Source organism: Lissotriton vulgaris, chromosome 7, assembly GCF_964263255.1.
Source record: "Lissotriton vulgaris chromosome 7, aLisVul1.2, whole genome shotgun sequence".
Classification (NCBI taxonomy): Eukaryota; Metazoa; Chordata; class Amphibia; order Caudata; family Salamandridae; genus Lissotriton; species Lissotriton vulgaris.
In genome coordinates this window covers 1,503,719,493-1,503,742,071 of record NC_141695.1, presented here as the reverse complement: position 1 = coordinate 1,503,742,071, position 22,579 = coordinate 1,503,719,493, and the positions used below count along the sequence as shown (strand labels likewise).

Below are 22,579 nucleotides of genomic sequence, written 5' to 3'. Positions count from 1 at the left end.
AGTTTAGGGGCCTGTGGCTTGAGCCTCCGGTGGAACTGGAAGACCTCCCAGGGGTGTGATGAGAGGGCTTTGATAGCGGGTATGCATGTGCAGTCATCTGGGTTTGTTTTGTGTAGGAGACGTGAGGCGGAACTGGTGCGACTCGGGGGGTGGGAGCAGGGGTGGGGGATTTGGGGGGTGGGGGATTTGGGGGGAGGGGGTGGGGGAAGGGGGGGTGGGCTTGTCCAGTGTTGCTTTGTTTATATTAGCTGGTTTTGTTCTAAAAAGAAAAGTCGATTCCATTTCAGTAGATGTCCTATTTCTGACCCTTAGATGTCTCTGGTGTGCAGAATCATGCGAAATGTGTGCAGTCTGTCAATAAAGTGTTTTAAAAAAAACAAAAAACGATGCAGAGTTATTTAAACTACACTTGTTTTTTTTGACAAGGAGACAGTGAAGTTTGCAGATCTCACTGGAGCCAGAAGCATTTTTGGGTATACCTGAAAGCAGTCTGGCCGCTGGGTTCTGCAACATTTGAAGTTTATGCAAATACCGCTCCTGGAGATTCAAATATAGGCTGTTGCAGTAGTCTAGTCTAGACATTATCAGTGAGGTAATCACCAAATGCTGACTGTCCCTTGGCAGCAAAGGCAGTATTTTCTTGCATGTCCTAAGGACACATGACGTGGCAGAGGTCAGTGCATTAACTTGGGTCCCAAAGTTGAGTGTCATCTAAAACGAATCCCAAGTTTTTTACCTTTCTGGTGGGAGTCGGAAGGGAACCCATAGAGTCTGGCCACCAACTTGGGATCCAAAAACTGGGATCGTACCCAAACAAAACAACTTCCGTCTTCTTTGAATTAAATTTAAGGCAGTTTTGGGGCATCCATCTCCCTACCGCTTTCATGCAGTCGTGGAACCGTTTATCTATTCCAATCTCCTGTCCAGGCATCAGCGACACCACAATTTGTGTGCTGTCGGCATACGAGGTGGGACAAAAGTCGAAGGAGCCAATAAGGGGGTTCAGAGAGAACACATACACATTGAAGAGATGACCCCTGTGGGACTCCACAAGGCAGACAAAACGGTGTGACAAGAAATACTGCATATACTGCTTTACACTCTACTCCTGAGGCTTGAGCCGGGAGGTTCTTTTAATAATCCTTGCTATCGATTTTAAAATTGTGTTGCTTTTCCCCGTGTGTCCTCTCCCCTGACCCCCTGGCACTTGATCTGTACTCGCGCTGATTTTACCTGGGTGGCAGACAAGGCAAAAGTGATTGTACTAGACTTTAATATTATCTTAGTTAGGCGGCAGAATACTTGCTTTGCCCTCATGGGTGTGGCCGATTCACAGGCCGTCATCTGGTGGGGACTAACTAAGTAACTGAACTGAAGAAAGGACAGCGGCCATCTTTGTGAGGGCTCGCACTGTACGTCGCTCGGCCGACTGCATAAAATCATACGTCAATGGCTCCGCGCAGCGGGCGCGCCGATCGCGCGCCGGAGTCAAGCCTGAGTCCTGCCCGTCTGCGCCCGTCCACGATCGACCGGGGCACGGGGCAGGACTCTATGCCCCCACAGAAAAAACAACTGAGACAGTCCTGGAGGCAGGTCATCATAGAATCCACTACTCAAAAACGGAACTACTCGCACTTGGTAAGAACTCTACCAAATCCTGCCTTTACACCATAGACCCGGATTTGATACCCGCGCACTGTAAGATATGCCATATGTCACTTCCCACAGTACACAATACCGCTGCCCCGACAGCTAAATTAAAGATGATGATGCTAAACTGCAGATCAATGATAAAACACAAAACAGAGATACATGACTTATTAAAGAACAGTGATTTCGATGTAATGTTTTTCACAGAAACATGGTTGGAAGATCCATCCTCCCCTGATATTCTAGAGACTATACCAGCGAATTACAGTCTTCTAAGAATCGATAGGCAAAAACAACGCGGTGGAGGACTCGCACTCATATGCAAAAAGGAGTTAGAATGTACCCTAACTAATAAGGCCATCACTAATAGTGAATGTGGCACATTCTCCATAAAACTGACATCAGCTACTACAATTACAGGCCTCCTTATATACCGTCCGCCTGATACCCCAAGCGCTTTCTGCAGCCAACTCACAGAAGCTTCCACCCAGCTAACTATAAGACATAAAAACTTTATCTTAGGCGATCTAAATCTTCATTTTGAAGATAGCAACGCAAAGGAGGCACAAATACTCAAAACAGCACTTCACTCTTTAGGTTTAAAGCTGCTATCCACTAATCCGACCCACCAACAAGGACATCTCCTCGACCCAATTTTTGCAAGTTGGGAAGGAATTAAAATTTCCCCCCCCCCCACTCCGCTAATTTGGTCTGATCACAATATGATCACTTTTGATATACCTATCAATCTTACTAAAAACGCTTCTAATAAAATATTCTCTCTTCAACGTCGCAACTGGAAAAATTACACCCCCGATCGATTTATCAGCGCATTAGAGGAACAAATGCCCCCCACAGGTCAATCCTTACAAGAGATATGGAATAACTATGAAATATGGCTAGGAAAGGCATTAGACAAAATCGCCCCGTGGACTACTAAACCCCCAGTGAGAGGAACCAAATCAGAGCCATGGTACACTGAGAAACTAAAACTTGCAAAAGCCCAATGCAAATCGACAGAACGCAAATGCTGAAAAAGTTACACTCCTGAACTTAAGGAAATTTATAGAACTGAGCTAAAAAATACCAAAAAATGGTAAGAGAAGAAAAAAGCATCTTTTTCAAAAATAGAATTGAGGAGGCAGATAACCCCACGAAGGAACTGTTCCGCATTTATAAAGAATTAACGGATACCACACGCTTAGACACCCAAGACGAATATTCCAATGATATATGTGAACAAATAGCAGATTTCTTCGTCGAAAAAGTTGAAAAAATTCATGCTACCTTCCCTAAACCCATCAAATTAGTAAACGAGGTAGTCACTAAAGCCTCCCCTACTCATAATTCCATACTTACTACATTCACTACACCTGACAAAAAAGATCTAATCAATATCATCAGTGGTATTCACTCAGGATCTCCCAGTGATGTGTGCCCACTGGTAAAAAGTAAGGATATCATGGAAAACATCCTTATAGATCATATCAGAAACATGATTACCTTATCCTTTCAAGAGGGTAATGTACCAGAGGCTTGGAAAATAGCTCAAGTCATACCTTTAAAAAAAACCAATATTCCTATTACACAGTTCCAAAACATTAGGCCTATCTCCCTTCTTCCACAATGTGCCAAAATAATAGGAAAAATAGTCAACAAACAACTTATGGCATTTCTGGAAAAAGAAACCCTACTCCATCCCTCCCAATCGGGTTTCAGACCTGGCTATTCCACAGAATCAGCGGTCCTGTACTCCACGGAATGCATCCGTAGGATGGTGGACGAGGGAGAGACAGCAGCGCTGGTCATGCTCGACCTAAGTGCAGCATTTGATACTGTGCTTCACTCAACGCTGCTGTCCCGGCTCTCGGATATAGGAGTGAAGGACCAGGCACTAGCATGGCTCGAATCTTTCCTTACCAAAAGATCGTTCCAGCTACACTGCCCACCCTACAGATCATCTTCTCGAAGCGTGAGCCATGGGGTTCCACAGGGCTCCAGTTTGAGCCCTACCTTATTTAACATCTATATGGAACCCCTGGCTCACGTTGTAGAGCATTTTGGGGTGGGCATTGTCAGCTATGCTGACGACACTCAATTAATGTTCAAACTTACACCGGACAGCAGGGAATATGCCACCAATTTCTCAAGCTGCATGGCTGCTGTAGCCACTTGGATGGACACCAATTGCCTCCGCTTAAATGGAGACAAGACTGAGGTGCTGGTGGTGGGGAAGGAAACTTCGATATGGTCCCATGCTTGGTGGCCCACTGTATTGGGTGAACTACCCTGCCCTGTAGAAAAGGTTAGAAACCTAGGGGTCATGTTAGATTCGGAACTCTCGGGCAAATCCCAAGTCAGCAAAATAACAGGAAAGTGCTTTGGCACATTAAAAGCCCTTCGTAAAATCATTGACCTTATTCCCATCGAAGCCAGAAAAACAATTGTACATGCTCTCATAACACCCCATTTAGATTATGGAAATGTTCTCCTATTAGGCCTTAATCAGAAAGGCTTACACCAGCTGCAATGCATTCAAAATGCTGCCGCTCGAATGGTGTTTGGTCTTCCTAGAAGAACCTCTTCCAAAGCTGCCCTATCTAAACTGCACTGGCTTCCCGTTAGGGAAAGAGTCAGATTTAAAAGCCTCTGCTATGCCCATCGGATTGCCCACAATAAAGGACCTATCTACCTCAGAAGTCTCTTGACCATCCATCGCCCGATCAGAGACTTAAGATCATCCGGCATGATGCAATTCGAACTACCCCGCATCTCCAGAGCGAAAATGGGAGGTAGAGCCTTCCGCTATCTGGCAGTTAAACATTGGAATGCCCTCCCAGTACATTTGCGGCTGGAGCCTTCCGAAAACTCTATTCAGAGCTAAAGTGAAAACTCATCTTTTCCCGCAATAACTTCTAGTTTCTACTTCCTTTGTCTCCTCTCCTCTGGAATGGTTTGTTAGCAGTAAGCGCGGGGATACACAGTTTTGTGCAGCCAGGCGCTTTATAAATGTCTTATTATTATTAAATCGCCCCGTGCAACCGTTTGCGATCTGTCAGAGATGAAGCACTTTAGTAGTTTCCAGGCTTTGCCCCGAACTCCACAGTCCTGCAACCGGTCCATCAACAGATTGTGATGGACCACATCGAAGCCGCAGAGAGGTCCACATTATCAATGCCACCTTACCCCCCTGGTCTAGGGCAGCCCTGATCTCATCAGTAGATTTAATAAGAGCAGACTCCGTGCCGTGCCCCTCTTAAGCCAAATTGTAGGATCCACGGCTTGAGTAACTCACAAATAGGTACTCAATGAGTATTCATTCTTTTCTCAAACATTTTTGCCGTAACAGGAAGACGAGAGATCGGGCGAAAGTTGTTTGGATCCTTAGGGTCCAAACTGGGCTTTTTGAGGAGTGGCAGTATTTAAGCTTTTTTCCAGACTCTAGGAAAATACCCCTCCAAGAAAATTGCATTAAACAAATAAGTAAGTGTCAATGCGATAGGTTCAGGGGCCATTTTTAATACCACGACTGGATACAGGTCATAGGGGGATCCTGATTTAGTGGACATAAGTAAATTATAGTTTTCCAAAGTGGATAGTGGTGTAAACTTATCAAAAGTAGACTGCATATTGAAGAATTACTTCTGTCCCTCATTTTGGTCCACTGAATCTTTTGTGGACAGTTCTTTGAACGTAGTGATGATGGCCTCAACTTTATCGAAGAAAAACCTATCAATATCTTCACAAAGCCCCTAGCTCATTGAGATGTTTGTTGGGCGAGGGTGTGGCAAACAAGTTACTGTGTTGAACAGCTCTTTAGCAGAACTCTTAGCCAAGTTAATTTGATTAGCGAAGAACTTTTGTTTCGTCTTAAAAAGTAGTTGTTTGTAGATCCTGAGACTTTGATTATAGATGATTTTTTCTGAATCTTTGTATTCTTTCCTCCAATTTCTCTCCATCCGTTAACAACACATTTTCTGGTTTTTAAGTTCTTGCGTGTACCCATGAAGCAGAGGGTTGTGTCCTCTTTTGAGATAAGATTATCTTTGGGGCTAGTTAATTACAGGCTGCCTCCAGCCAGTTGGTATATAGCGTGGTGGCTTCCTCCACAACGAGGGGCATTAAGTGTGCTGTGGCGGTAAGTAGTTATGCTAACTCTGAGCCTTCCACTTTATTCCATGTGCTGGATTCCCTCTGCCTCTTAGGGGGCACCAGCCACGAGATAATCTAGAACTGCCCACTCAAACAGTATTGCCACATGGTCTGACCACTCCAAGGGCAACAGGCCAGTAAATGAGAGAGATGTATGATTAGAAAAGATGCAATCCAGCGTATGGCCTGCCACATGCGTGGGCCCTATTACTATTTGCCCAAGATCAGCACTATTCATCAAGTCTTAAAGGGAGACCGTTTCAAGATCCATATGTGCCTCGAGATGAAAGTTGAAATCTCCCAAAATGCAATCAAACCTTTTGCAGATGTGCTACTCTCACTGGCTGTAAATTCTAATAGTTAGTGATTTTAATATTCAGTGAAACTACCCCCACCTGCCCAGCCCACCTCAACACACTTAAGAAAGTGTGTATGCAAACCAAATGAAGCTGAAGGAAAGGCTAGTATTGTCTGTGCAGCTACTATAAAAGTGCAAGCAGTGCATAAGGAGAAAATTTTACTTCATGAGTGAAACCTAAACAAAGCGCTGTAAAAAAAGTTGAGAAGTTAAAATATAATGTAAAAGGAAACCTGTATGAAGGGTAACAGAATTTCTATTTCTTAAATTAGAACTTGGCGTTTGCAATTATGAAGATGAAATGCAAAAAGCAACAGTTGAAAAACAGCTACTCAACACCATATGCTCATGTCAGACTCCTAAAAACACGCTACAAGGAAAATCTGAAAACTAGTCATATTAACCAATGGCAGCTTCAATTGGCTCTGAGTGATTATTAAAATGCTTCAACAATACCTCTTTTTTTTACTCACATACAATTCATCAAACAATCTTCCCACCCTAAACATACAAACTTTACATTTTTACAAAGAATACACAAGTGCCAAAGAGCAGGAAAGTAGTGTCTTGCTTTGGTTTAGGACAATGTTTAGAATGTTCTTAATAAAGTTTTGCACTTGAGACTAGAAAAAGAATGGCTCACTGAGAAACAGATATATAATGTACCTAATTTGGCTGTACACCTGTTGCTGCAGCAATAAATACGCACCTTCTGGAGACTTCTTTGGGCTAAATGTGTGGTCTTTTAAATGATGTTCCACTGATTCAGCTGATGTCACAAAGACGTCTTCATTCATCTCCAGGCTAATGTTAGAAGACTGTTGTGATGCTGTTCTCGTAAACTGAGCTTTCTCGTGATTGTCCAACAAGGAGTTCGACTTTTCCTCACTTTGAACACATGGTTGAGTGTTGCTTACTTGTTCTGCAGGAAAGATTGACAAACGATTTTGATAACAAATGGCAATCATTCTTCATAACAGCAGGTTCAATGTTAAGAAATCTTATGCATTCTGTCAAAATAGCAAAAGGAAATCTTACTTGTAATAATAAAACAGAAGTGTGCAATTTTATTGACTGTTCTTTCAAAACAATTAGAGATTAACTATTCTGGGGCGTTTAGGGTTTGGCCCGAGGTTTATAGAGTTGGTCAGATTTCTCTATACAGACTTGATGGGGCAGGTAAAAGTCAACCACAGAACGTCTAGAGTGTTCCAGTTGGGTAGGGACCCAGGCAGGGCTGCCCCCTATCCCCCTGATCTTCTCCCTAATCCTTGAACCACTGGCAACATGGGTGAGAGGGGACGTCTTAATTAGAGGGCTAAAGTGGGAGGTAGGACACAAAGATAGGATTTCGTTACATGCGGATGATAGTCTAGTATATCTAGCGTCTCCATATGCTTTAATACACAGTTTGTTAAACATTTTCATACATTTTGGCAAATATTCAGGATATGCAATAAACTGGACAAATCGGGGCAGTTTGTTCTTCGGACCCTGTCCCAAGGCTCCCGCGGGGATGCAAGATTGAGATATCTCCAGATGGATTTCTATATCTAGGGGTCTATATTACACCTGATCCCCAACTCTTATGATATAAATCTAGCCGCCCCCCTTGGAAAGACTGCGCAGTGATGTTAAACACTGGAGGTCTCTGCCATTATCTCTGCTGGGCAGAGCTGCTCGGTTTAAAATGCTGGCTCTCCCGCGATTCTTGTTTATCCTTCAAAACTGCCCCTACAGGGTACCCGACTCTTACTTTAAAGGCATTGAAAGCGAGATTCGGCTGCTGTTATGGGATGGGGGAGCGCCTCGTATAGGGCGACATAAATTGACTAAAGGGTGGTACGATGGGGGGATTGACCTTCAAGATGTTAGACTTTATTACTGGGCCTCCCAATTAGTGGCTATAAATCATGGCTATATCGTTCGCCCGTAGACCCAGCCCATATGCTAGACAGATATCAGATGGGGAGAGAAGGATGCCTAGGAACTCAGTATACAAAGGTCCGAAGGGGGAGGTATGTGTGCCCCACTGCACAAACAGTTGAAATTTTGCACCAGGCAACTAAATGCCTGGATTGGAAGGGGGTGTTAACTCAGGCCACGCCCCTATGGTCTAATCAAAAACTTGGGCCTCTGTGTTTTCAGCAGGGCTTTGACAAATGGGATACGATTAGTATACCCTACATTGGTCATTTAGTGAAGAAGGGCAAGATCCTTAAATTTATGGAACTACAACAGAAATATAAATTAGCCCAGGGGGAAATGCTCCGATAGTTGCAAGTCCACCATGCACTTATGACAGCACTACCAGATATAAGCACCCTAAAGGAGTCATCCCCCTTGGAGGACCGGATACTCTGAGTCAATGCCCACCAAAGCCATATCACTAACGTATCGAAAACTATGTAATAATCTACCAGATCCCCGTCAGACTCTGCGTGATAAGTGGCAGGATAAGGTAGGGCAAATTGAAGACGAGGACTGGCAGACAGCATTGATGTCTCCAAGAGAAGCAGCTATCATTCTCTGCTTCAGTTTAATCCAATTAAACGTCCTTCATAGATCGTACGTCTCGAAGGGGGGGGGGGGGGGGGGGGGGGGGGGGGGCCTAGTAAAAATGGGCACCTGGCACAGTGCACTCTGCCGGCGTGGCTGTCAACAAGAGGCAACCTTTTTTCACACTATATGGGACTGTCCGCTCCTACGTCGCATATGAGAAAGATTCAGAAAAGGGGGTGGTGATGAACAGTGTCTGAATCGCATATGAGAAAGGGCAACAAGACAACTGCAGGGCGCCATGGGGAAGCACAAAACTCTCACACCATCGCTGGGGCTTCTCAATGTCAAAATCATAAAAAAAAAAAAAGATTCAAACTATTCAAAATGTCATGCATCACTCATGATGCTGATGATAGCCATCTTAACCCTATTAAGTCTCTAAAAAATGTTTTAAGTCGTTTTTATTGCAGACTTATGTAACAGACTACTTCCATACATACATTGCATCTCTGACTCCCCAATACACCATTCTCTGTTCAGCTCCGTACACAGCCTTTCAGCCCACAACCCGAAGGTCGGGCGGCGTCAAGCAGGGAAGTGTTAGAAGCCTAAGTGTAATAACGGTCACAACCCTTTCGCTAGGAGTGTACATGTCTGCTTTTAGTTTTCCTCCCTTGCCCCCCCCCCCACATCCCTTTAACTGTCCCCCAACTCCCTGCCCCCTCCAAATCCCACCACCTACGCATAAGAGCTCGTGTAGCCTACGTCAATGGGTGTAATCAGGAGCTAATGATTGTCTAGGTATGTGATGTGCCTGGCGTGTCCTGGGAGACGTCTCTGTCAGGGTCAGGAACGTCCCCATCCTCCTGCGACGTGCTATCTCTCAAGCTCTGCACCAGTCTCCGTAGCGTTTATATAGTAAAGCAATGACTACATCACAATTTCTTGCCGGTATACGCCCAAAAGTGCTACTAGTGTTATATTTGAATTCGTCTTGTCTGACAGTCTCATATTTATACAAAGAGACATTCTAAAATTAAGAAAATTACACAATTCAGTTATGTATTTGTTGGACAGGCCACATAAAGGGCCCGCTCCCCCTCTGCCCGACCAGGCCCGAGCCCGGTCCCTCAAGTGTTACACACCACCACTTCACGTTTTCCGTCCCCTCCGGGACCCCTGCCTCTGAACATATCGACCTCGTGGGCCCGATCCACTACTGGCCCGCGCGCCCGACCCGGGCACCATCTTGGACACTGCACCACGAGGCCGCGTGGCCTCCGATCGACCCTAACCCTGGGCCTGGCCAGGCCTCAGACATCCCGGCACCACCATCCACCCAGGAGGTGAGCGGACTACTTGGCAGGTCAATGGGAGAAAGAGGTGTCGATGGCTCTCCCCCGCCAGATACCGCTCGCCCCCAGCCTCCCCGGGCGCTGGCTCCACCCCCCTGCTGGGTGTCTGGACTCCCTCATCCTGGACCCCCCGACCTCCAAGTGCGAGGGTCCGGACATCAAAGGGCACCAGCCCTATAACTGAGGCAGCTCCAGAACAGGAAGGCAGTTGTATCCTGGAGTCGAGAGACGCAGAGAAGAACTCATCCTTGATGGACTACTGGCGCTGCCGTAGCCCCTCCTTGTGAACTATCGTCCTGCCTGTTGGCGCTGCCGTAACCTCCGTAAACCTTCATCGTCGTCGGGACCTGCTGGCGTGGCCGCGGACCGTTTGTACCACCATCTTCATCGGGACCTGCTGGCTCCGCCGCGGACCGTCGCTGCCTTCAACCAACTCGGGACCTGCTGGCTCCGCCGCGGCCCGATCATCTAGAACGCCGAGCTCGAGGATTGAGAGCTATTTATCTACCCAATTGGTAACAAGACTGTCCCGCTACCCCTTTTTCCCCACCAGAGACCCGAACCGAGGGGACCCCTGAGTCCAGACCTCCTTGTATCATTTAACCGTACTCGAAGAATTGCTGATAAAGTATCGTTTAACCTTATCCGTGTGTGGTGTCCGTCTGTGGGGGGGAAGTTACTTGTCTGTACGATCGCTGGAGACGGCTCTCCCTGGAGACCTCTCCCCTTATACTCGGCCGACCCTCCCGGTCCGTCTAACATTGGTGGCCAGCGGCGCGATCCGAATCACCGCATAATCGTACAGAGAGTAGCTCACCCCACGACGAAATCACGATGACGACCAAAGAAAGCGGATCCACCGAGAAATTTCAGATGGAGAAATTGGAAGAATACAGCCATCGTGAATTAAAACAATTCTGCATCGAACTAGGTATCGCTACCACCGGTCTAAGTACCAAAGATGATTTCAAGCAGGCCCTGGAGTCCTGGGCAGAAACCGGGGCCGTCAGACCCCCGGACCAAAATATCGCAGCAGTAGAAAAAGACACCGCGGCTCCCGAGGAGCGAAGAACGGGCCTCTCGCAAGACGAGATCCAGGAACGAGAAAGAACAAGACTACATGAACTAGAAATGGCCCGGCTCAAAATGGATGGTGAACTCAAGTTGGCCGAACAGAAACTGAACTTAGAACATCTGAGGCTCCGAGAAGAAAGAGAGGAAAAACAGAGACAAAGAGAGCTCGAGGAAAAAAGACTGGCATATGAACATGAGCGCAAATTAGCTGAGATAGACTTACGCAAGCAGAACAAGGAATCAGGGGTGACCGAGCAACCCCGCACCCCGGGAGCAACAGATAAGAAGGTACACATCCCCAAGGATGTCGTTCGAGAATACTTCCGGGAGGACGACATCCAACAATGGTTCAAGGCCTACGAAATAGCTATGACCTCCCACCGGATCGATCGAAGCGACTGGGGAGCCGGTCTATGGGGGAGATTCCTCAATGAGGGCCGCGATGCCCTGCTACAGCTCCCGGACCATCTGATGACCTCCTATGACCACATGAAAGCAGCCCTCCTCACCCGCTATGGGCTCACACCCGAGATGTACCGCCAGAGGTTCAGAGACTGCACCCGCATCTCGGGTACTACTTGGGTGGAGTACGTTAACTATTTCAGCAGAGCCTTCGAGGGTTGGATCAAAGGAAGCAATGTCACAACTTACGAACAGCTCTTCAATCTCATGGTGTGGGAGCATCTGTCAAACAATTGCTTCATCGAGCTCCGGCAGCACCTCCTCAACAGTAAATTGACTGATCCACGGCAGCTCGCAGCCGAAGCTGACCGGTGGGAAATCACCAGAGTGGGCCGGAATGGGTCCTATGAGCAGAACCGAAACCACCACGGTCAGCACCGTCCCCGAGGAGGGGGAGGAGGGGGCCAAGGAAGAGGAAGAGACAGCACTCCGGCCGCCCCCGCTGCCAACACCACTCCCCCGGCCAACCGGGGCAGCACCCCGGCACGACCGGGATATAGGGCCAATGTCACGTGTCATCGATGCCAGCGAGTCGGCCACTACGCAAACGACCCAAATTGCCCACAGAACCAGAGCCCAAGACCCCGCCAGGTGGCTGCCGCTGCCCTGGGGGAAGAACAGATCTCCGAGGAACAAGAAGAATATGAGCAAGGACATCAAGAATGGGAGCCAGCCGCCATGGCTCTAGCCTGCTTAGGGGGGAAAGACATGGTCCCGCGGGTCCCCCTACCCGCTAATACCCGGAAGTACAGCCAATGGGTGAGCATCAATGGACGCCGGGCCGAAGCCCTCCGTGACACCGGGGCCAGTGTAACAGCCGTCCGCTGTCACCTGGTGACCCCAGAACAGTTCCTACCAAATATTCTCTGCCCTGTCCGTTCAGCCGATAACTCGGAGAGTCTGTGTCGGATGGCCTGCGTCCCTTTCGAATGGGGAGGAGTCTCCGGCATGTTGAAGGTGACGGTCCGAGATGATGCCCCCGTAGACTGCCTCCTGGGGAATGACCTTGAAAGCTCTCCGTGGGCAGCTGTAGAACGAAGAGAACACCTGGGGATGTTAGGCATCCCGGACTGGGCGTGCGTCACCACCCGGTCCATGGCCGCCCGTGCCAATCCCCGACCCGAGGAACCTGAATGGCCGGCGCCTCCTCCCCCGGTCGCTCCAGTCGAAGACACCGACCGTGCCGTCCCCCCAGAACCAGCTCAACCTCCGGACCTCTCTGGCCTCGACCAGTGGCATCAAGAGGGGGGGCCCACACAGGAGCAGTTTCGCCAAGAGCAGAAGACCTGTCCCTCCTTCGAGGGACTCCGCCGCCAAGCCCTCGCCCAGAGCGCAGGGGATACCTCCGGAACGCATTGGGTCTATTGGGACAATGATCTGCTATACAGTGAACAAAGGATCGCGGAGTTGGGGGCCAGTCGAGTGCTAGTGGTGCCCCTCCGTTTTAGAGACTTCTTGCTAAATCTGGCCCACGATGTCCCCCTGGCTGGACACCTGGGTCAGGATAAAACTTACAGCCGCCTAGTGACCCACTTCTTCTGGCCTAAAATGAGGAATGATGTACTCCAGCATTGCCGATCTTGTCCCACGTGCCAAGCCAGTGGAAAGAGCGGCCGCAAACTAAAAGCCCCCCTGCAACCATTCCCAGTGGTCACCACCCCGTTCGAGAGGGTCGGGATAGACATTGTGGGGCCCCTGGACCCCCGTACAGCACAAGGACATCGGTTCATCCTGGTACTGGTGGACCACGCCACCCGCTACCCCGAGGCTGTTCCCCTGCGAACTGTGACAGCCCCGGTAGTCGGCCGGGCCCTGATGGGGATCTTCTCCCGTGTGGGCTTCCCCCGAGAAGTCGTCAGCGACAGAGGCACGAACTTTATTTCAAAATATATGAAGTCCCTCTGGCAACAGTGTGGGGTCACCTACCGATTCACGACCCCCTATCACCCTCAAGGAAACGGACTCGTCGAGCGGTTCAACCGCACGCTCAAAGGGATGATTGGGGGGTTGGAAGAGCCCCTCCGTCGCCAGTGGGATGTGCTACTGCCGTGCCTCCTCTTCGCATATCGAGAGGTCCCCCAGAAGTCCCTCGGCTTCAGCCCGTTTGAACTGTTGTATGGACACCCCGTACGGGGGCCGCTCAGCCTAGTCAAAGAAGGCTGGGAAATGCCCCCTCTAAAGAACCCTCCAGATGTCTTCAAATACCTCCTAACCCTCCGCAACCAGACCCGACGGTTCAGAGAGCTGGCGAAAGCAAACTTGGAGGCCAGTCAAGAGGACATGAAAAAGTGGTATGACCAAAATGCCTCCTCCATCGAATTTGAACCTGGCCAACAAGTATGGGTGATGTCCCCCACCGAACCATGCGCCCTGCAAGACAAGTGGACGGGGCCCTTCAAAGTAGTCGAGCGCAAGAGCCCTGTCACCTATCTCATCGACATGGAATCTTCATGGAACCCCCTCCGGGTTCTCCACACTAATAGACTGAAACCCCATTTCGTGCGTTCAGAACTCAGCCTCCTGATGGCCACAGACAATGGAGCCGAAGAAGACTCCGAACCCCCCCCTGACCTCCTACGGACTCGGGAGAAAGACGGCTCCGTGGACGGGGTCCGACTCTCGGAGGCCCTTACCCTGGAACAACGCCAAGAATGTCGAGACCTTCTGTTGCAGTTCGCCAGCCTGTTTTCCCTCACCCCAGGTGTCACCTCCTGGTGTGTGCACGACGTGGACACGGGGGACAGCCCCCCTATCCGCCACAGGGCCTACCGCGTACCAGACCGGGTACGGGCCTGCATCCAAGAAGAAGTAACCAAGATGCTCACACTCGGGGTCATTGAGCCCTCAGACAGCCCCTGGGCCAGCCCAGTAGTACTGGTCCCCAAAGCAGCCACCCCCGGCACCACACCGGAACTCCGGTTCTGCGTCGACTACCGGGGCTTGAATGCGGTCACCAGAACAGACGCACATCCCATCCCCCGGGCAGACGAACTAATCGACCGCACGGGAGCTGCCCGCTACCTCAGCATTTTCGACCTGACGGCGGGCTACTGGCAGATTGGCCTCACACCCCGGGCCCAAGAACGATCTGCGTTTTCCACTCCTGACGGCCATTATCATTTCAAGGTCATGCCCTTCGGCATGAAGAATGCCCCAGCAACGTTTCAGAGACTCGTTAATCAGGTCTTGGCCGGACTCGAAGGATTCAGTGCCGCCTACCTAGACGACATCGCTGTATACAGCCACCACTGGTCCGACCACCTCCACCACCTCCGAGAGGTGCTACAGGCCCTTCAGCGAGCTGGCCTCACGATCAAGGCCAGCAAATGCCAGATTGGTCAGGGGTCCGTGACCTACCTCGGACACCAGGTGGGAAGCGGCCTGGTGGCCCCTCTGCAGCTCAAGATCGCCGCCATCCAGTCCTGGCAGCCCCCCATCACCCAGACCGAGGTACGCGCCTTTCTGGGACTCACGGGCTATTACCGACGGTTCGTGAAGGACTATGGTAGCATAGTGGGGCCCCTCACAGAACTCACGTCCAAAAATCAACCAAAGAAGGTCAACTGGACACCAGATTGTCAAACAGCCTTCGAACAACTGAAGGCCGCCATGTGCTCCGCCCCTGTGCTCCAGGCCCCCGACTACAGCCGGGAATTCGTCGTCCAGACGGATGCCTCCGACCACGGCATTGGGGCGGTCCTGTCTCAATTGAACCCCGAAGGCCTTGATCAGCCAGTGGCCTTCATCAGCCGGCGACTCCTGCCTCGAGAACAACGCTGGAGCACCATCGAGAGGGAGGCCTTCGCCGTGGTATGGGCCCTCAAAAAGCTCCGGCCCTATCTCTTTGGCACACACTTTCGGGTACAGACCGATCATCGACCCCTGCAGTGGCTGATGCAGATGCGGGGGGAGAACCCAAAACTACTACGTTGGTCCATCTCCCTACAGGGGATGGACTTCACTGTGGAACATCGACCTGGGCAAGACCACGCCAACGCGGATGGCCTGTCACGCTTTTTCCGCCTCGACGAGGAGAGTCCCCAAGAGGATGGGTGACTCTCCCCGCCTTCAGCTGGGGGGGACGCATGTTGGACAGGCCACATAAAGGGCCCGCTCCCCCTCTGCCCGACCAGGCCCGAGCCCGGTCCCTCAAGTGTTACACACCACCACTTCACGTTTTCCGTCCCCCTCCGGGACCCCTGCCTCTGAACATATCGACCTCGTGGGCCCGATCCACTACTGGCCCGCGCGCCCGACCCGGGCGCCATCTTGGACACTGCACCACGAGGCCGCGTGGCCTCCGATCGACCCTAACCCTGGGCCTGGCCAGGCCTCAGACATCCCGGCACCACCATCCACCCAGGAGGTGAGCGGACTACTTGGCAGGTCAATGGGAGAAAGAGGTGTCGATGGCTCTCCCCCGCCAGATACCGCTCGCCCCCAGCCTCCCCGGGCGCTGGCTCCACCCCCCTGCTGGGTGTCTGGACTCCCTCATCCTGGACCCCCCGACCTCCAAGTGCGAGGGTCGGGACATCAAAGGGCACCAGCCCTATAACTGAGGCAGCTCCAGAACAGGAAGGCAGTTGTATCCTGGAGTCGAGAGACGCAGAGAAGAACTCATCCTTGATGGACTACTGGCGCTGCCATAGCCCCTCCTTGTGAACTATCGTCCTGCCTGTTGGCGCTGCCGTAACCTCCGTAAACCTTCATCGTCGTCGGGACCTGCTGGCATGGCCGCGGACCGTTTGTACCACCATCTTCATCGGGACCTGCTGGCTCCGCCGCGGACCGTCGCTGCCTTCAACCAACTCGGGACCTGCTGGCTCCGCCGCGGCCCGATCATCTAGAACGCCGAGCTCGAGGATTGAGAGCTATTTATCTACCCAATTGGTAACAAGACTGTCCCGCTACCCCTTTTTCCCCACCAGAGACCCGAACCGAGGGGACCCCTGAGTCCAGACCTCCTTGTATCATTTAACCGTACTCGAAGAATTGCTGATAAAGTATCGTTTAACCTTATCCGTGTGTGGTGTCCGTCTGTGGGGGGGAAGTTACTTGTCTGTACGATCGCTGGAGACGGCTCTCCCTGGAGACCTCTCCCCTTATACTCGGCCGACCCTCCCGGTCCGTCTAACAGTATTCATATTGAGTTTTGTCAACCTCTTAATATGTCTGTTGTATCACCTTAAATTTGTGATTTTCAAGCCCTAAATGGGCTTAGGTGCATAACGTATTTCAATTAATGAATGCATGTACCACATAGAATAGGTAGCAACACATTTTGCCCTGAATGGGCCTACAGATCTGAGTGTCCACATTGTAGTAATGCATAGTAACTGTATCGCTGCATATTTGGATTCAAATATTCTAGATTTGGATTCAAATATTCTATCATCTAGTGTTTCAAAAAGTCTAACCGTAAAAAAATACATCTCTTAATAAACAGATGTTTACGTAAACTACTCCTTTCACTTGTAGGGGGTTCCTCAACATCTGTTTCGACGTCTGAACTAACGTCTGATGCTTTTTCGCTTTGATATTGCTCTCGCTTCTGCCTCTTACTTTTGAAAAGTCTTTCTCTCCTGATAGTATCAAACCTTAAGGCAAAGGTGAAGATTTGCCCTCTTTCATAATCGTTTGTAATCACATTTGAATGGGAGTTTTGCAGCTGATATTCTCCTCATACTTGTTTATCTTCACTTTAATTTCTGCCACAAATGTGTTTACTTTACTTTTTTTATCAGTTTCTTGTGACAATTCCGCATTCAATTTGCCAATGTTCTGAATGATGGATTGTCTGTCAGTATCAGCCTACTTAAATAAGATCTCTGCCAATCGCAAAGAAACATTTGTGTTACTCTGCGCCCATTCCTTTAGCACATCATGGTATGGGTTCTGGAAACTAGGTGCTACTAAAATACGGAACTCCCCCATGCACCCTTCTCGCCCTCCCCCTTGCACCCTTCTCCACCTCCGCCTTTCACCCTTCTCCCCTCCGCCTTGCACCCTTCGCCCCTCCGCCTTGCACCCTTTGCCCCTCCGCCTTGCACCCTTCGCCCCTCCGCCTTGCATCCTTCTCCCCCTCCGACTTGCACCCTTCTCCCCCTACGACTTGCACCCTTCTCTACCTTGCACCTTTCTGCCCTTTGCTTTGCACCCTTCTCGCCCTCTGCCTTGCACCCTTCTCGCCCTCTGCCTTGCACCCTTCTCGGCCTCTGCCTTGCACCCTTCTCGGCCTCTGCCTTGCACCCTTCTCGGCCTCTGCCTTGCACCCTTCTCGCCCTCTGCCTTGCACCCTTCTCGCCCTCTGCCTTGCACCCTTCTCGCCCTCTGCCTTGCACCCTTCTCGCCCCCTGCCTTGAACCCTTCTCGCCCCCTGCCTTGCACCCTTCTCGCCCCCTGCCTTGCACCCTTCTCGCCCCCTGCCTTGCACCCTTATTGCCCCCTGCCTTGCACCCTTCTCGCCCCCTGCCTTGCACCCTTCTCCCCCCTGCCTTGCACCCTTCTCGCCCTCTGCCTTGCACCCTTCTCGCCCTCTGCCTTGCACCCTTCTCGCCCTCTGCCTTGCACCCTTCTCGCCCTCTGCCTTGCACCCTTCTGAGCCTCCCCCTTTCACCCTTCTCCCGCTCTGCTTGCACCCTTCTCCTCTCCGCCTTGCACCCTTCTCCTCTCCGCCTCGCACCCTTCTCCTCTCCGCCTCGCACCCTTCTCCCCTCCGCCTCGCACCCTTCTCCCCTCCGCCTCGCACCCTTCTCCCCTCCGCCTTGCACCCTTCTCCCCCTCCGCCTTCTCCCCCTCCGCCTTGCACCCTTCTCCCCCTCCGCCTTGCACCCTTCTCCCCTCCGCCTTGCACCCTTCTCCCCTCCGCCTTGCACCCTTCTCCCCTCCGCCTTGCACCCTTCTCCCCTCCGCCTTGCACCCTTCTCCCCCTCCGCCTTGCACCCTTCTCCCCCTCCGCCTTGCACCCTTCTCCCCCTCCGCCTTGCACCCTTCTCCCCCTCCGCCTTGCACCCTTCTCGCCCTCCGCCTTGCACCCTTCTCGCCCTCTGCCTTGCACCCTTCTCGCCCTCTGCCTTGCACCCTTCTCGCCCTCTGCCTTGCACCCTTCTCCCCTCCGCCTTGCACCCTTCTCCCCTCCGCCTTGCACCCTTCTCCCCCTCCGCCTTGCACCCTTCTCCCCCTCCGCCTTGCACCCTTCTCCCCTCCGCCTTGCACCCTTCTCCCCTCCGCCTTGCACCCTTCTCCCCTCCGCCTTGCACCCTTCTCCCCTCCGCCTTGCACCCTTCTCCCCCTCCGCCTTGCACCCTTCTCCCCCTCCGCCTTGCACCCTTCTCGCCCTCCGCCTTGCACCCTTCTCGCCCTCCGCCTTGCACCCTTCTCGCCCTCCGCCTTGCACCCTTCTCGCCCTCTGCCTTGCACCCTTCTCGCCCTCTGCCTTGCACCGTTCTCGCCCTCTGCCTTGCACCCTTCTCGCCCTCTGCCTTGCACCCTTCTCGCCCCCTGCCTTGCACCCTTATCGCCCCCTGCCTTGCACCCTTATCGCCCCCTGCCTTGCACCCTTCTCCCCCCTGCCTTGCACCCTTCTCCCCCCCTGCCTTGCACCCTTCTCCCCCCCTGCCTTGCACCCTTCTCCCCCCCTGCCTTGCACCCTTCTCCCCCCCTGCCTTGCACCCTTCTCCCCCCCTGCCTTGCACCCTTCTCGCCCTCTGCCTTGCACCCTTCTCGCCCTCTGCCTTGCACCCTTCTCGCCCTCTGCCCTGCACCCTTCTCGCCCTCTGCCTTGCACCCTTCTGAGCCTCCCCCTTTCACCCTTCTCCCGCTCTGCTTGCACCCTTCTCCTCTCCGCCTTGCACCCTTCTCCTCTCCGCCTCGCACCCTTCTCCTCTCCGCCTCGCACCCTTCTCCCCTCCGCCTCGCACCCTTCTCCCCTCCGCCTTGCACCCTTCTCCCCTCCGCCTTGCACCCTTCTCCCCTCCGCCTTGCACCCTTCTCCCCTCCGCCTTGCACCCTTCTCCCCTCCGCCTTGCACCCTTCTCCCCCTCCGCCTTGCACCCTTCTCCCCCTCCGCCTTGCACCCTTCTCGCCCTCCGCCTTGCACCCTTCTCGCCCTCTGCCTTGCACCCTTCTCGCCCTCTGCCTTGCACCCCTCTCGCCCTCTGCCTTGCACCCTTCTCGCCCTCTGCCTTGCACCCTTCTCGCCCTCTGCCTTGCACCCTTCTCGCCCCCTGCCTTGCACCCTTCTCGCCCCCTGCCTTGCACCCTTATTGCCCCCTGCCTTGCACCCTTCTCGCCCCCTGCCTTGCACCCTTCTCCCCCCTGCCTTGCACCCTTCTCGCCCCCTGCCTTGCACCCTTATTGCCCCCTGCCTTGCACCCTTCTCGCCCCCTGCCTTGCACCCTTCTCCCCCCTGCCTTGCACCCTTCTCGCCCTCTGCCTTGCACCCTTCTCGCCCTCTGCCTTGCACCCTTCTCGCCCTCTGCCTTGCACCCTTCTCGCCCTCTGCCTTGCACCCTTCTCGCCCTCTGCCTTGCACCCTTCTCGCCCTCTGCCTTGCACCCTTCTCGCCCTCTGCCTTGCACCCTTCTCGCCCTCTGCCCTGCACCCTTCTCGCCCTCTGCCTTGCACCCTTCTGAGCCTCCCCCTTTCACCCTTCTCCCGCTCTGCTTGCACCCTTCTCCTCTCCGCCTTGCACCCTTCTCCTCTCCGCCTCGCACCCTTCTCCTCTCCGCCTCGCGCCCTTCTCCCCTCCGCCTCGCACCCTTCTCCCCTCCGCCTTGCACCCTTCTCCCCTCCGCCTTGCACCCTTCTCCCCTCCGCCTTGCACCCTTCTCCCCTCCGCCTTGCACCCTTCTCCCCTCCGCCTTGCACCCTTCTCCCCCTCCGCCTTGCACCCTTCTCCCCCTCCGCCTTGCACCCTTCTCGCCCTCCGCCTTGCACCCTTCTCGCCCTCTGCCTTGCACCCTTCTCGCCCTCTGCCTTGCACCCCTCTCGCCCTCTGCCTTGCACCCTTCTCGCCCTCTGCCTTGCACCCTTCTCGCCCTCTGCCTTGCACCCTTCTCGCCCCCTGCCTTGCACCCTTCTCGCCCCCTGCCTTGCACCCTTATTGCCCCCTGCCTTGCACCCTTCTCGCCCCCTGCCTTGCACCCTTCTCCCCCCTGCCTTGCACCCTTCTCGCCCCCTGCCTTGCACCCTTATTGCCCCCTGCCTTGCACCCTTCTCGCCCCCTGCCTTGCACCCTTCTCCCCCCTGCCTTGCACCCTTCTCGCCCTCTGCCTTGCACCCTTCTCGCCCTCTGCCTTGCACCCTTCTCGCCCTCTGCCTTGCACCCTTCTCGCCCTCTGCCTTGCACCCTTCTCGCCCTCTGCCTTGCACCCTTCTGAGCCTCCCCCTTTCACTCTTCTCCCGCTCTGCTTGCACCCTTCTCCTCTCCGCCTTGCACCCTTCTCTCCGCCTCGCACCCTTCTCCCCTCCGCCTCGCACCCTTCTCCCCTCCGCCTTGCACCCTTCTCCCCTCCGCCTTGCACCCTTCTCCCCTCCGCCTTGCACCCTTCTCCCCTCCGCCTTGCACCCTTCTCCCCCTCCGCCTTGCACCCTTCACCCTTCTCCCCCTCCGCCTTGCACCCTTCACCCCCTCCGCCTTGCACCCTTCACCCTTCTCCCCCTCCGCCTTGCACCCTTCACCCTTCTCCCCTCCGCCTTGCACCCTTCACCCTTCTCCCCATCCGCCTTGCACCCTTCTCCCCTCTGCCTTCCACCATTCTCCCCTCTGCCTTGCACCCTTCTCCCCTCTGCCTTGCACCCTTCTCCCCTCTGCCTTGCACCCTTCTCCCCTCTGCCTTGCACCCTTCTCCCCCTCTGGCTTGCACCCTTCTCCCCCTCTGCCTTGCACACTTCTCCCCCTCTGCCTTGCACACTTCTCCCCCTCTGCCTTGCACCCTTCTCCCCCTCTGCCTTGCACCCTTTTCCCCCTCTGCCTTTCACCCTTCTCCCCTCTGCCTTGCATCCTTCACCCTTCTCCCCTCTGCCTTGCATCCTTCACCCTTCTCCCCTCTGCCTTGCACCCTTCTCCCCTCTGCCTTGCACCCTTCTCCCCCTCTGCCTTGCACCCTTCTCCCCCTCTGCCTTGCACCCTTCTTCCCTCTGTCTTGCACCCTTCTCCCCTCTGCCTTGCATCCTTCACCCTTCTCCCCTCTGCCTTGCACCCTTCTCCCCTCTGCCTTGCACCCTTCTCCCCTCTGCCTTGCACCCTTCTCCCCCTCTGCCTTGCACCCTTCTCCCCCTCTGCCTTGCACCCTTCTTCCCTCTGTCTTGCACCCTTCTCCCCTCTGCCTTGCATCTTTCACCCTTCTCCCCTCTGCCTTGCACCCTTCTCCCCTCTGCCTTGCACCCTTCTCCCCCTCTGCCTTGCACCCTTCTCCCCCTCTGCCTTGCACCCTTCTTCCCTCTGTCTTGCACCCTTCTCCCCTCTGCCTTGCATCCTTCACCCTTCTCTCCCTCCGCCTTGCACCCTTCACCCTTCTCCCCTCTGCCTTGCACCCTTTTCCCCTCTGTCTTGCACCCTTCTCCCCTCCGCCTTGCACCCTTCTCCCCTCCGCCTTGCACCCTTCTCCCCTCCGCCTCGCACCCTTCTCCCCTCCGCCTCGCACCCTTCTCCCTTCCGCCTCGCACCCTTCTCCCTTCCGCCTCGCACCCTTCTCCCCCTCAGCCTTGCACCCTTCACCCTTCTCCCCCTCCGCCTTGCACCCTTCACCCTTCTCCCCCTCTGCCTTGCACCCTTCACCCTTCTCCCCCTCCGCCTTGCACCCTTCACCCTTCTCCCCTCTGCCTTGCACCATTCTCCCCTCTACCTCCCCCTACGCCTCGCACCCTTCTCCCCCTACGCCTCGCACCCTTCTCCCCCTCCGCCTCGCACCCTTCTCCCCCTCCGCCTTGCACCCTTCACCCTTCTCCCCCTCCGCCTTGCACCCTTCACCCTTCTCCCCTCTGCCTTGCACCCTTCACCCTTCTCCCCTCTGCCTTGCACCCT

At 53.5% G+C, this 22,579-nt stretch overlaps 1 protein-coding gene across 1 annotated transcript in view; it reads right to left on the bottom strand.

Moving 5' to 3' along the window:
• Positions 1-22,579, bottom strand: part of PHF20 (PHD finger protein 20) — a 1,006,161-nt gene that overhangs the window by 522,848 nt on the left and 460,734 nt on the right. The window contains exon 11 of the mRNA XM_086932347.1: positions 6,870-7,082. Within this exon, the coding sequence (XP_086788473.1) occupies positions 6,870-7,082 (213 nt within the window). The remainder of the gene's footprint in view (positions 1-6,869; positions 7,083-22,579) is intronic.